General features: G+C 40.5%; 1 protein-coding gene across 2 annotated transcripts in view; it reads right to left on the reverse strand.

Annotated features, from left to right (window-relative positions):
* Window positions 1-5376: 5376 nt before the first annotated feature.
* The window catches only part of RIOK1 (RIO kinase 1), a 30988-nt gene continuing 23182 nt past the window's right edge, over window positions 5377-13182 (reverse strand). For both annotated transcript variants that reach the window (XM_043590873.1, XM_043590874.1), the window contains exons 16-17: window positions 12443-12595; window positions 5377-10876 (exon numbers count right to left, since the gene is read on the reverse strand). In XM_043590873.1, the coding sequence (XP_043446808.1) occupies window positions 10766-10876; window positions 12443-12595 (264 nt within the window). In that variant the 3' untranslated portion in view covers window positions 5377-10765. The remainder of the gene's footprint in view (window positions 10877-12442; window positions 12596-13182) is intronic.

A 13182-nucleotide genomic window follows, 5' to 3' on the forward strand; every position in this document is an offset into this window, starting at 1 on the left:
AGGCGGTAACATCCTTTGCTTGATTGTTTTGTGTAGTTTTTAATTTTTATTTTATTTTATTAATTCTTTTTCTTCCTCCAAAATGATAAAACGAAGGAATTCACCCCAAAAGAAAGAACAGGAAGAAATGATAACCAGGGACTAAATCAACACAGATACAAGCAAGATGTCGGAACAAGAATTTAGAATCACGATATTAAGAATACTAGCTGTGTTGAAAAAAGTATAGAATCCCTTCCTGCAGAGATAAAAGAAGTAAAATCGAGTCAGGATGAAATTAAAAATGCTATAACTGAGATGCAATCTTGAATGGCTGCCATGGCTGCAAGGATGGATGAAGCAGAGCAGTGAATCAGCAATACAGAGGACAAACTTAAGATGAAGAGAGAGAAAAAGGGGTAGAAGGTTTATGTAAGCAAACCAGAGCAGAAAACTTTCCTAATCTGGGGAAAGACACACACATCAAAATCCAGGAAGCACAGAGAACTCCCATTAGATTCAACAAAAACTGACCACTGACAAGGCATATCATAGTCAAATTCACAAAATACACAGACAAGTAAAGAATCATGAAAGCAGCAAGGGGAAAAAAAAGTCCTTAACCTACAAGGGAAGACATATCAGGTTTGCAGCAGACCTAACCACAGAAACTTGGCAGGCCAGAAAGGAGTGGCAGGATATATTCAATGTGCTGAATCAGAAAGATTTGCAGCCAAGAGTTCTTTACCCAGCAAGGCTGTCATTCAAAATAGAAGAAGAGATAAAGAGTTTCCCAAACAAAAACTAAAGGACTTCGTGACCACTAAACTAGCCCTGCAAAAAATTTTAAGGGGGACTCTCTGAGGGGAGAAAAGACAAAACAAAACAAAAAAGACCAAAAGCAATAAAGACTAGAAAGGACCAGACAACACGACCAGAAACTCCAACACTACAGGCAGCACAATGGCAGTAAATTCATCATCTTTCAGTATTCACTCTAAATGTCAATGGACTAAACATTCCAATCAAAAGACAAAGGGTAAAAGAATGAATAAGAAACAAGATCCATCTATATGCTGTTTATAAGAGACCCATTTTAGACCTAAAGACACCTTCAGATTGAAAGTAAGGGTATGGAGAACCATCTATCATGCTACTGGTCGAAAGAAAGCTGGAGTAGCCATACTTATATCACACAATCTAGATTTTAAAATAAAGACTATAACAAGAGCTGAAGAAGGGCATTATATCATAATTAAGGGGTCTATCCAGCAAGAAGACCTAACAATTGTAAACATTTATGCCCCCAATGTGAGAGTACCCAAATATATAAATCAATTAATCACAAATATAAAGAAACTCATTGACAACAATACCATAACAGTAAGGGACTTCAACACCCCACTTACAGCAATAGATCATCTAAGCAGAAAATCAACAAGAAAACAATGGCTTTCAATCACACATTGGACAGGATGAACTTAACCAATATATTCAGAACATTTCATCCTAAAGTAGCAGAATACACATTCTTCTCGAGTATACATGGAACATCCTCCAGAACAGAACACATACTGGGACACAAATCAGCCCTCAACAAGTACAAAAAGATTAAGATCATACCATGCACGTTTTCAGATGACAACATTATGAAACTCGAAATCAACCACAAGAAAAAATTTGGAAAGACAACATATACTTGGAGACTAAAGAACATCCTAGCCAATGAATGGGCTAACCAAGAAGTTAAAGGGGAAATTAAAAAGTATATGGAAGTCAATGAAAATGTTAACACCACAGCCCAAAAACTCTGGGACACAGAAGGCAGTCATAAGAAGGAAGTATAGAGCAATCCAGGCCTTCATTAAGAAGGAAAAAAGGTCTCAGATATACAACCTAATCTCACACCTTAAAGAGCTGGGGAAAAAACCAGCAAATAAAACCCCAAACCAGCTGAAGATGGGAAATAATAAAGATTAGAGCAGAAATCAATGCTATCAAAACCAAAAAACCAGTAGAACAGATCAATGAAACCAGGAGCTGGTTCTTGGAAAGAATTAACAAAATTGATAAACCACTAGCCAGTTTGATCAAAAAGAAAAAGGAAGGGACCCGAATAAATACAATGAAGAATGAAAGAGGAGAGATCACAACCAACACTGCAGAAATACAAACAATAATAAGAGAATAAAATGAGCAATTATATGCCAATAAGTTGGGCAAACTGGAAGAAATGGACAATTGCTAGAAACATATAAACTACCAAAACTGAAATAAGAAGAAACAGAAAATTTGAACAGACCCATAACCAGTAAAGAAATTTGTATTAGTAATCAAAAATCTCCCAAAAAAGAAGAGTCCAGGACTGGATGGCTTTCCAGGGGAATTCTACCAAACATTTAAAGAACATTTAAAGAACATCCTTTTGAAGCTGTTCCAAAAAATAGAAATGGAGGGAAAACTGCCAAACCCATTCTATGAAGCCAGCATCATCTTGATTCCAAAACCAGACAAAGACCCCACTAAAAAGGAGAACTACAGACCAATTTCCCTGATGAACATGGATGCAAAAATCCCCAACAAGACACTAGCCAACCAATCCAACAATACATTAAAAGAATTATTCACCACGACCAAGTGGGATCCATACCTCGGATGCAGGGCTGGTTAAATATCCACAAAACAATCAATGTGATACATCACATCAATAAAAGGAAGGACAAGAACCACATGATCCTCTAAAAAGATGGAGAGAAAGCATGTGACAAAATACAGCATCCTTTCTTGATAAAAACTCTCAAGAAAGTAGGGATAGAAGGATCATACCTCAAGACCACAAAAGCCACGTATGAAAGACCCACCACTAATATCCTCAACGGGGAAAAACTGAGAGCTTTCCCCCTAAGGTCAGGAACGTGACAGGGATAGCCACTCTCACCACTGTTATTAAACACAGTATTGGAAGTCCTAGCCTCAGCAATCAGACAACACAAGGGAATAATAGCCATCCAAATCAGCAAGGAGGAAGTCAAACATTCACTCTTTGCAGATGACATGATACTCTATATGGACTGCTAGAATTGATCCATGAATTCAACAAATTCTCAGGATATAAAATCAATGCACAGAAATCTGTTGCATTTCTATACACTGATAATGAAACAACAGAAAGAGAAATCAAGGAATCAATCCCATTTACAATTGCACCAAAAACCATAAAATACCTAGGAATAAACCTAACCAAAGAAGTGAAAAATCTATATGCTGAAAACTTTAGTAAGCTCATGAAAAAACTGAAGACACAAAAAAGTGGAAAAATATCCCATGCTCATGGATTGTAAGAATAAATATTGTTAAAATGTTGATCCTACCCAAAGCAATCTACATATTCAATGCAATATATCAAAATAACACCAGCATTCTTCACAGAGCTAAAACAAACAATCCCAAAATGTGTATGGAACCAGAAAAGACCCCAAATAGCCAAAGCAATCTTGAAAAAGAAAACCAAAGCTGGAGGCATCACAATCCCAGACTTCAAGATGTGTTACAAAAATCACCAGGACAGTATGGTACTGGCACAAAAACAGATACTTAGAACAATGGAACAAAATAGAGAACCCAGAAATGGGCCCACAAATGTATGGCCAACTAATCTTCGACAAAGCAGGAAAGAATATCCAGTGGAATAAACACAGTGTCTTCAGCAAGTGGTGTTGGGACAACTGGACAGCGACATGCAGAAAAATGAACCGGGACCACTTTCTTGGAACTAGAGTGTATTATGTAAGCAAAATTAGAGAAAGAAATATAACATGATTTCACTCATATGTAGAATTCAAGATACAAAACAGATGAACATAAGGGAAGGGAAGCAAAAATAATATAAAGACAGGGAGGGGGACAAAACATCAGAGACTCAAATATAGACAACAAACAGAGGGTTGCTGGAGGAGTTGTGGGCAGGGGGGTTGGGCTATATGAGTAAGGGGCATTAAGGAAGACACCTGTTGGGATGAGCACTGGGTGTTATACATAGGGGATGAACCACTGGAATCTACTCCTGAAATCATTATTGTACTATATGCTAACTTGGATATAAACTAAAAAATAAAAAAAAAAAAAGAGTTGGACACTTAAGTGACTAAGCCACCAAGGTACCCCTCAAGTCAGAACCATCTTTTAAAATAAATTTATCTTAAAAACTTTGTCTATTCAGTCTATATTTTAGAAAAGATGACAAAATGTGTAAACACAAACGTTGGTTTCAAAGATTCCCATTGTTACACATTGTGGTGATTGAAGAATTCATCAGTCAATCCAATTTTGGCTGAGCACTTTGGATAATGCTCAAATGGTGTCACATGGTCAAAGTCAAAATATCAATCTGGTTTAAAACCCATGAGTTCCAGGGACGCCTGGGTGGCTCAGTCGGTTAAGCGTCCAACTCTTGATTTCAGTTCAGGTCATGATCCCATGAACCGTGAGAATAAGCCCCAGCGTTGGCTCTGTGCTAACAGTGCAGGAACAGGCTTGGGATTCTCCCCCCACCCGACACCCCCGCCACTCCCCTGCTCTCATGCACACATGTTCTCTCTCAAGTAAATATTAAAAACAAAAACCCATCAGTTCCACTGACTTGAGTGCCACAGGGGCAGTGCTATAGCCTACAGACAAAGCTCGGGTCAGCCACTTTAAAGTGGACACCGCTGGTCAGGGTAGGGCTAGAGAGGGTACAAAGAAGTCCACATCAACTTCTACTTTTCATTGTTATGAACATGAGGGGTGCATCCAATTGATGTAATACCCTCATTTTTGTTTAAGGAACATGACCTATCATTCACTTAAATATTTATGGAGCATTTACTATGTTTCAGACAGCATTCTAGGTGCTGGGATACAAAACTGAACAAAGGTAAAAATCCTTGCCCTTATGAAGCTTACATTCTAATCAGAGTTTTGGAAGTGAGCGAAGACACGTGATATACAGAAGTAAATTCAATATCCAAGTAAGTGAGTTAGAAGAGCTCTAGAAAAATAGTGCAAAGGTAATAAAGAATGTAGGGGCCTCAGGGAAGTGGGCAGACAGCCATGCCAAACAGTGGTTAGGAAAGGGCACTCAGAAGGTGGCATCATATTTTAAAACAAGGAACAGGTTCAGCAGAACTAAAGGTTCCATCAGCCTTTGTTCTTTATACAGGTTCTCCAACTGCACCCTACTAGTGGCATCTGAATTTCAGACCCAAAAGTTCATTTCAAGTGACACCAAGCGAGTCCAGGACCAGTAGGCATCACGATTCTGCCTATACCGACTTTATTTGGCCCACATGGTTAAACCTTGATGCTCAGGCAAAAACAGTTACTTAAAAATAATAAGACAAGTATATAGACACTAAGTGACAAGCCCTGTTTTTAATATGCTTTAAATCATCTTAAAAAACACTTTTATGGAAACTTTTATACATAGAAATAGAGTAACACAATGAATCCTATACACCCATTACTCTCAGCTTTAGCACTCACTAATGTTCTGATCTTGTCTTGTCTACTGCAGGGATGGGGATAAAGATGGAGTATTTTCAAGCAATCCCAGACATCCTATTTGTCTGACCCATAAAGTCTTCAGTCCACACAGAGCACAATTTTTAAAATGGAACAATACCACCCTCATATCCAATAAAATTACAATTCCTTCCTATCATCATTGAATACCTACTCCATTTTAAATTTATTCTGTTTGCCTAACAAACAAAAAAAGCCCATCTTCTTACAATTGATTTGGTCTAATCAGGATCCAAACGACGTCCCCAGCATTGGCATGCATGCCTCTTAGATTTCTTTCACTTTTTGCAACAGTTCTTCTTCCTTTTTCCCTGACAGATATTCTGACTCTGGATTTGGATGACTGATTCCTCCCAGCCTCAGTTAATCCAGCCCCTGTGTGCTGTGTATTTCCTATAACCGCTGACCACATCTGGAGACTACCTGGATTCAGGCTCAGTGGCTTCTGTAGGAGGCAAGATACTTCACAGGTGGCTGTGTTGCGCTTCTTCCTACTCCGCAACAGGAGCGCCCACGTGTCTGGCTGTTCCACTTTCAGTGACTGAGCAATGGGTCTAGGCATTGAAGGCCTGATCCACCCCTCACCAAGCTCTCCTCAGCGTCCTTCACAGGAACTCTGTGAGGTGGGCCCCACTACTATCTCCACAAAGGTCGCCGCATCTGTCTACTTCATGGCATCAGGTTCTGAGAACCTGAAGCCGCCAACACCACCAAGGCTTGGCCTGCACCTGAGCTCAAATAGATCCCTTCCCTTTCTAAGTCCTGAAACACTCCCACGGGGCCTTTCAGAACTCGTTGTCAGACACCAAGAGCCTTGTGTCCTCAGCATCTCCTCTGAGGGTTCCCTTTTACTTACTGCATTTAAACTCTGGCTCTCCTGGGGGCACTGCTCGACCTGCCACCCTTAGTTTCATGTCATCAGACACTGCTCACTTCCCCTCCAAGTGGCAAGCATCGGTGCCACGCCCTCCCTGGCTCACTTCCCTTCTCTCCCTGAAGACTGAAGGAGGGCTCCTACAGACACTCTAAAACTAGGCCTGTCCTAACACAGATGGCCCTGCCATGCCCTAGCCTCAGTTCCTTGGCCTTCCGGCCTTCAATGCTTTTGTCTGTTACCCTCCCGTGGCCACTCCCACCCATGGCTGCACCGCAGATATGTCCAAGGGCAACTTTCCATTAGTATGACCTTAAACATACCTTTCTCTGGCCTCCTCTGTTTTTCCAACTTCTGCACTCTAGTAGTATCGTGACTCCAACAATTCTTTGGCCCCAAGGACCTACCACTTTTTCAACGACAAATCTAGAACCCCATGATGGTCACATATAGTGGTTACACAGGTTAAAAATCTCATCCAAAGAGGATGAGGTTGATCAGCCTTTAAACAAAACTACTACTAAACAAACAAACAAACAAAAACTACTAAGTAGCACTCATGAGACATGGAAGAGTCTCAGAGAGCTACAAGTAGCTCTGCTCACACACTAGATGACCCCCTTACCGTTCTGGGTGGGGGGGGGGGGGGAATGAGGACAAAGATTATGTGGCTGTGTGGTTACTCTAGCTGTAGGACAGCTACCTTCTCACACCCATGGCCTGCCAGCACTCAAAGCACGATGTGCAGTGACACAGTAGATGAAGGAAAGCTGAAAACCAAAGTCAAGAATTCCACCAATTCAAGTCTTGGTTCCTCAAACTCAAGTCCAGAGGTTTCCATAACACTATCAACTGAGACCAAGATGCATGGAGAACACAGGTGCAAGAAAGGCATCTTCCCCTTCGGAAACTAGCTTAGATGATTTGATACCCAGCATTCCAATTTGCCCTGGGGCATTTACAAAAGTCTTTATGTCCAAGGCAACACAAACCCAAAGGCTACAGAAGTTAAAAACTGCAACCAAAATGTAGGGACTGTGACAACTTAATCCGATTCAAAACACAGCATAAAGAGCTCTTGCTTAATGATTACCCATGGTTGAAAGCTGTGTCCATCTGATGTGCTCATAAAACATCTTCCTGGGAAACTATACTTTGAGGAGATGCTGATCAGTGCAACTCTTTCACCATGACAAAGTAACCCCCAGAAGTCAAGGTAGAACTCTGAACGGGCATGGTCTCTACTTACTGTGTGTATAAACAACTAAAAATTAGAAAACCTGTCAAGCTTTTGAAAACAAAAAGATTTTAATGTCCTCCTTTGGAGCCCATGACGTTTGAGATGTCCTTAAACCGAATTTTTTCTTTTACCAGGTTTTAGAACCTTTCAACTCTTCATTTGCCAATCCAAAAGACTAATGAGATCACAGCCACAAAACAGGATAGGCCCACTACCAAGAAACAGCAAGCTGCTCACACTGAATTCAACAGAACATTCTTGAAAAGGAGAGACCATCTGAAACAACCCTTTGTACCAAACCAAAACGTTTTCCAACCTCTTGAGTCCATCTTCATCAAGGAGAGAGAAAACTGAAGGAAATCTGATGCCAGCACAGAAACCTGGGTTTCCTACTTGTCAGACTGAGACAAATAGTGCCACCATAGTTCCTGTCTTTTTGCTGCAAGGCCGTGCTCAAATGCTGGAGCATCTGGGCCTGTGCAAGTTCTGGTCCCAAACTGCTTCATCACAGGAAGGATGACACCTAGAGTAGCCCTGGAGATAGCTGTGACTTTGTGCTTCAAAGAAACTATCCAAATTTCTCACAGTACACTTTTAGAAAGTACATTATTTGAAAGGATTAAGTATCAACAAAATATGACAGGAAATCAGATACACGTACAATTGACAAAATTATGTACCAGCCTTTGAGTCAAAGACCCAAACCTCATCCCTCCAGATGGAAAGTAACTGTACAACCAATAATCCATGGGCACTTAAAACCTGTCAGGCACTCAAAATTCAATTGCAACTGAAGTCAGCAAATAGCTCTAGAAGTCTGCCTAAGAAGAGACTCCTTCTAAGCCTTCTGGTGAGAAAGACAGGAATGGGGACATACAGTTTCAGACAAGTTTGCCAGGAATATTACCAGTGGCCCACAAATCCAAACAGGGAAACAGCCTATCAGCAAGACAGTTATTAGAAAAATGTTCCTCAAATTAGAATCTACCCCCCCCCCCCTTGTTTAAAGTAGGTTCCATGCCCAGCGCGGGGCCCAAATTGGGGCTTGAACTCACGACCCTCATGCTTAACCAAGCTACCCAGACACCCCCTAGAATCTCCCTATAGTCCCAAATTTTGGTATTTTACAAGCCACTTCCTCCTGGAAGCAATGCAAATGAGAAGGAATTGTCCCTGTATCTTGCTGACACTACTTCTGCCCAAGAGAAATTGATTCCAAACTTCATAATTACATTAGATTCACCAAAAGATAGCACTGAGAAACTTGGCCCCTTCAAATACACCCTGTCAGAGAGTAAGACCAAACAAATACAACATAAGGAAGATCCTGAAGATAAAACCCTCAAAGGTGTATAGAATTGTTAAGTCTGTTTCTGGTTTCCCTTTGGTTAATTGTAAAATATTTTAGAGGGGCTGTTGTATTTCACTGAATTACATTTTGCATTTTGAACTTTTTGAAGTCAGGGAGAAGATCGTATGAACATAGTAAATGTGATCTAATATTTTAAAAGCTTAGTTGACCACCCCCACTAGCCCACCAACCTTCAAACAAGCAGGTGCAAGCTTCAGTTTAAGGTAAACTAAGCTTATTTGTAGCAACTGTTTCTGATGCAAGGGCTAAAACAGACATTTCTAACATAAAGTATATAGTAAAAAGTTAAAAATTCATTTCTTTTGACCTTTGTTGCAATGTAAGCTTTTACCTCATCTCTTACCCCCAAAACCTGCTCCAGCCACATTCCTTCCCAACACAGGAAGTGGCAACTCTAACAGTCTCTCAGTTGCTTGGGTCACAAATCCTGAAGTCATCCCTCACTGTCTGTCACACGCCTGATACATACTCCCCTCAGCACATCAGGGTTGCTCCACTTTGTGTTACACCCAGAATCCCACTGCTCTCTCCAAGTCCACTGCTACCATCCTAGACCAAGTCATCACCATCGCTCACGTGGGCTACCACCGTAACCACCCACTGGTCTCCCACCCTTGCTTCCTACTCAGGACTCCACAGAGGCTAGAGAGATCAAGATCCTCCCAAAACCCAAGTCAGATCATATCCTTCCTCTGCTCAAAACCTTCTAATAGCCTGGCACCATCAGATCTCCTCTTTCTCAGTTATGGGAGTCTCTTGTTTCTAGAACTTTCAGGCACACTTCTGTCTCAAGGCCTTCCCACCTGTTGTGCCTGGAATACCCTTCTCTCTGAATATGCACACGACTCACATTCTTAAAGTATTTGCTCAAAGGTAGCTGCTTAGTGTGGACTGTTTGACAATGGTAGCCTCCTTCCTCCCCAGGAGTTCTCTTTTCTGCATCCTTTCTCTCCACAGAATTCACCACCTACTCAGACACTGTTTTTTATTTACTTGTTTAATGTTTTCCTTTCAAAATGTAAACTACCTGAAGGTAGTAATGTTTTGGTTTTGTTTACTTCTGTATCCCTAGCACCTGAGCCACTCATATATTTGATGAGTGAATGAACAGGCCAAACAGCAGAGTGTGAAACAGCTTACGAACTGGGATGTCTGAACTCAAAAGAGTATCAGAGATGATGCATAAGTGCATCACAAATGAGCATCAATGCATACCTCACGGTCGTAACAGTTGCAGTGAATGATTATGTCAACAGCCATGTGAATTCTCTTCGAAGGGAAACTCCCTTCTACAGAAACCGTGGCCCTGTGATCAAATGATTTCAGATGGGTCTCTGGCATGTACAAACAAAGTAAATACAATCTGCCAAGTCTGTCCAAAGTGCCTTTACACTTAAAGACGATGAGTGCTCATTACATTGTAACATTTATGATGCCTCAAAAAACACACTGCAGGAGAAAAAAATACATATAAAAATAAAATTGTACAAAGTTCTTCATATAGTTGCTTAAATAAATCCTCTGTCAATACCACACAGAGGCAGTGACTGGGTCTAGATAAGAGAGCTTAGAGCTTTTTACATAATTAGATGAGAACACGTAACTCCGTCTTCACGACACTGCCGTGATAACCTCAGTTAAAATCAGTAGCACGTCTTCAAGACGCAGCTCATAGCTCACAGCGTGGGTGAGAAAAGTGACAGATGGTAAATTACTCTTATGTTGTGGCGTTCTGATTCTATTTGCCCTTTTTCATCCTGGCAGTCTTCTCCTTTCTTTTTTTCACATGTTTTGGAATTTTGTTTTTTCTCTTCTCTCTCTGGGCTTCCTTGACCATCTTTTTTCTTTCCTGTAAAAAAACAAAAATAAACTAAAAGAACCTGCAGACTTCATTTGTTCAGGATATTAACTTTACTATTACAACTAAATAAAAAAATATATGTGAAAAGATAAAAGTGAATATAACTAGATGAAAATGATTATGATTTGGTAGTGAAATTTCATTCGAAATTTGTCTTTGGAGTTTCTTAACAGAAATTTGCGGGGCACTTGGGTGGCTCAGTTGGTTAAGTGTCTGACTCTTGATTTTGGATCAGGTCATGATCTCCCGGGTTCCTGGGTTCGAACCCCACATCAGGCTCTGCTCTGACAGCATAGCACCTGCTTGGGATTCTCTCTCTCCCTCTCTCTCTGCCTCTCCCTCACACTCACTCTCTCTCTCAAAAATAAATAAACATTAAAAAAAAAACGGGGTGCCTGGGAGGCTCAGTCGGTTAAGCGTCCGACTTTGGCTCAGGTCATGATTTCACAGTTCGTGAGGTCAAGCCCTGCATCAGGCTCTGTGCTGACAGCTCAGAGCCTGGAGCCTGCTTCAAATTCTGTGTCTCCTTCTCTCTCTGTTCCTCTCCTGTTTACACTCTGTCTCTCTCTCAAAAATAAAGACTAAAAAAAAAATAGAAACAAAAAACAAAAAACAACCCTGAAGACTGCCAGGTGCACCTAGATTAGTCAGTCGGTTAAGTGACTCTTAATTTCTGCTCAGGTCATGATCTCAGGATCCTGAGATCTATGCCCAGCATGAGGCCTGCTTAAGATTCCCTCCCTCCCACTCTCTGTCTCTTCCCCCCATCCTCAGCTCCTCTCCCACACCCTGTCTCGAAAAGAAAAGAAAAAAGAGAAGAGAAGAGAAGAGAAGAGAAGAAAAGAAAAGAAAAGAAAAGAAAAGAAAAGAAAAGAAAAGAAAAGAAAAAAGAAAGAAATTTGAAGACTGCCAAACAGAAATATCTGGGAGGATTATTAAATGTTTGCAATTAATTTTCTTCACAAGTTTCATACTCTAAGAGAAATAAAGGTTGGAAACAGACTAAGCATTTCTAGTAGACTGAAAGAGAAAATTCTGTGCACATGAGCTCGGTATGTCTCTCAGAAGTCTTAGGACCCACATGTTGTAAGGTTTAAAGGATCAAGCTAAGAATGAAGAGTAACATTTACACAGCAGTCATGTATCATTCAGTCAGTAGTGTCTCTTGTCCATGGCTAGGAGTGGAGTAAGTCTTTTAGATCCTGGCAACACTTGGCAGGGCTGCAAATCCCCTGTAAAATGGCGTTTCAATATTTCATCATGGGACAACTCCAATATCATTTGTATTTCAAGTGAATTACAATCATTTCTGATCAATGAATTCAGTGTCTCCTCCTCTCTAGGCAGTGCCCAGGGACCTCTTAAGAGCAGTCCAATCCCTAAACAGTGTGACTTCCAAAGGCAAAGTTCACACTTAGAAACTAGATCTACAACTGGAAGTACTTACTGATCAATACTATTTTCTGCCATCATAATCTAGATATGTGAACAAAGAGAAATGAGGCTGGCTTTGCTGCCACATTGAAGAACAAGGGAATCTGAGTTCTCACTAACCTTTTTATCAATTTCAGGGTCAGCAGTGGGTTTCCTGGAGCAGGCCTGGTCTCCCTGCTCTTCAGAGTCTGTGTCAGAACACTCAGAGCTTCCAGCATCATCTGAATCAGAACAAGCCTTTTCCTTAACTTGATCTTCCAGAAGTGCAGGAACCTTGAAAATATTACAAAACCATGTCATTCGAAACCACTTAGTTATCTATTGTTAAATGTGTTAAAGCCACAATTCAGATTTTTTAGCCTTGCAGATATACACTGAAAAACAACATCCTGTACTGAAGCATCGAAAACAACAGAACATCAGGGCAGAAGCTAGAAAACAGCCCATCTCGTGAGGCTCAAGAACATACCCAAATGAAGGAACTGGGGCTTTCCAGGGTGACTCAGATCAAAGACAGAACTGAGCTGGAATATCGAAAAATGTGAAATATAGATGGAAGTAAGAATTAAAAGATTTATTTGGATAATCTCACAGCTTTTTTCCTATGAATACGATTTCAAGCAACAATTTATTGTTAATCAAAAGGGAAAACAATATTTAAACAAGAGAGATTTTCTTTTCTGATATTTAGAAGTTTTAGCAGAAAGCATTTTTAAAGAACAAGAGGTTTTCTTTTTATAATAAAAAGTAAACTTTAAAAGGGAACTGTACAAAAAGGTTTCCTAGCCAGTTTTAACAAAATGTTCCTGGCCTGGAATTCATGGCACAACAGCCCTGTAACACTTGCTATATATAACACA

Source organism: Prionailurus bengalensis, chromosome B2 (assembly GCF_016509475.1).
Source record: "Prionailurus bengalensis isolate Pbe53 chromosome B2, Fcat_Pben_1.1_paternal_pri, whole genome shotgun sequence".
NCBI lineage: Eukaryota > Metazoa > Chordata > Mammalia > Carnivora > Felidae > Prionailurus > Prionailurus bengalensis.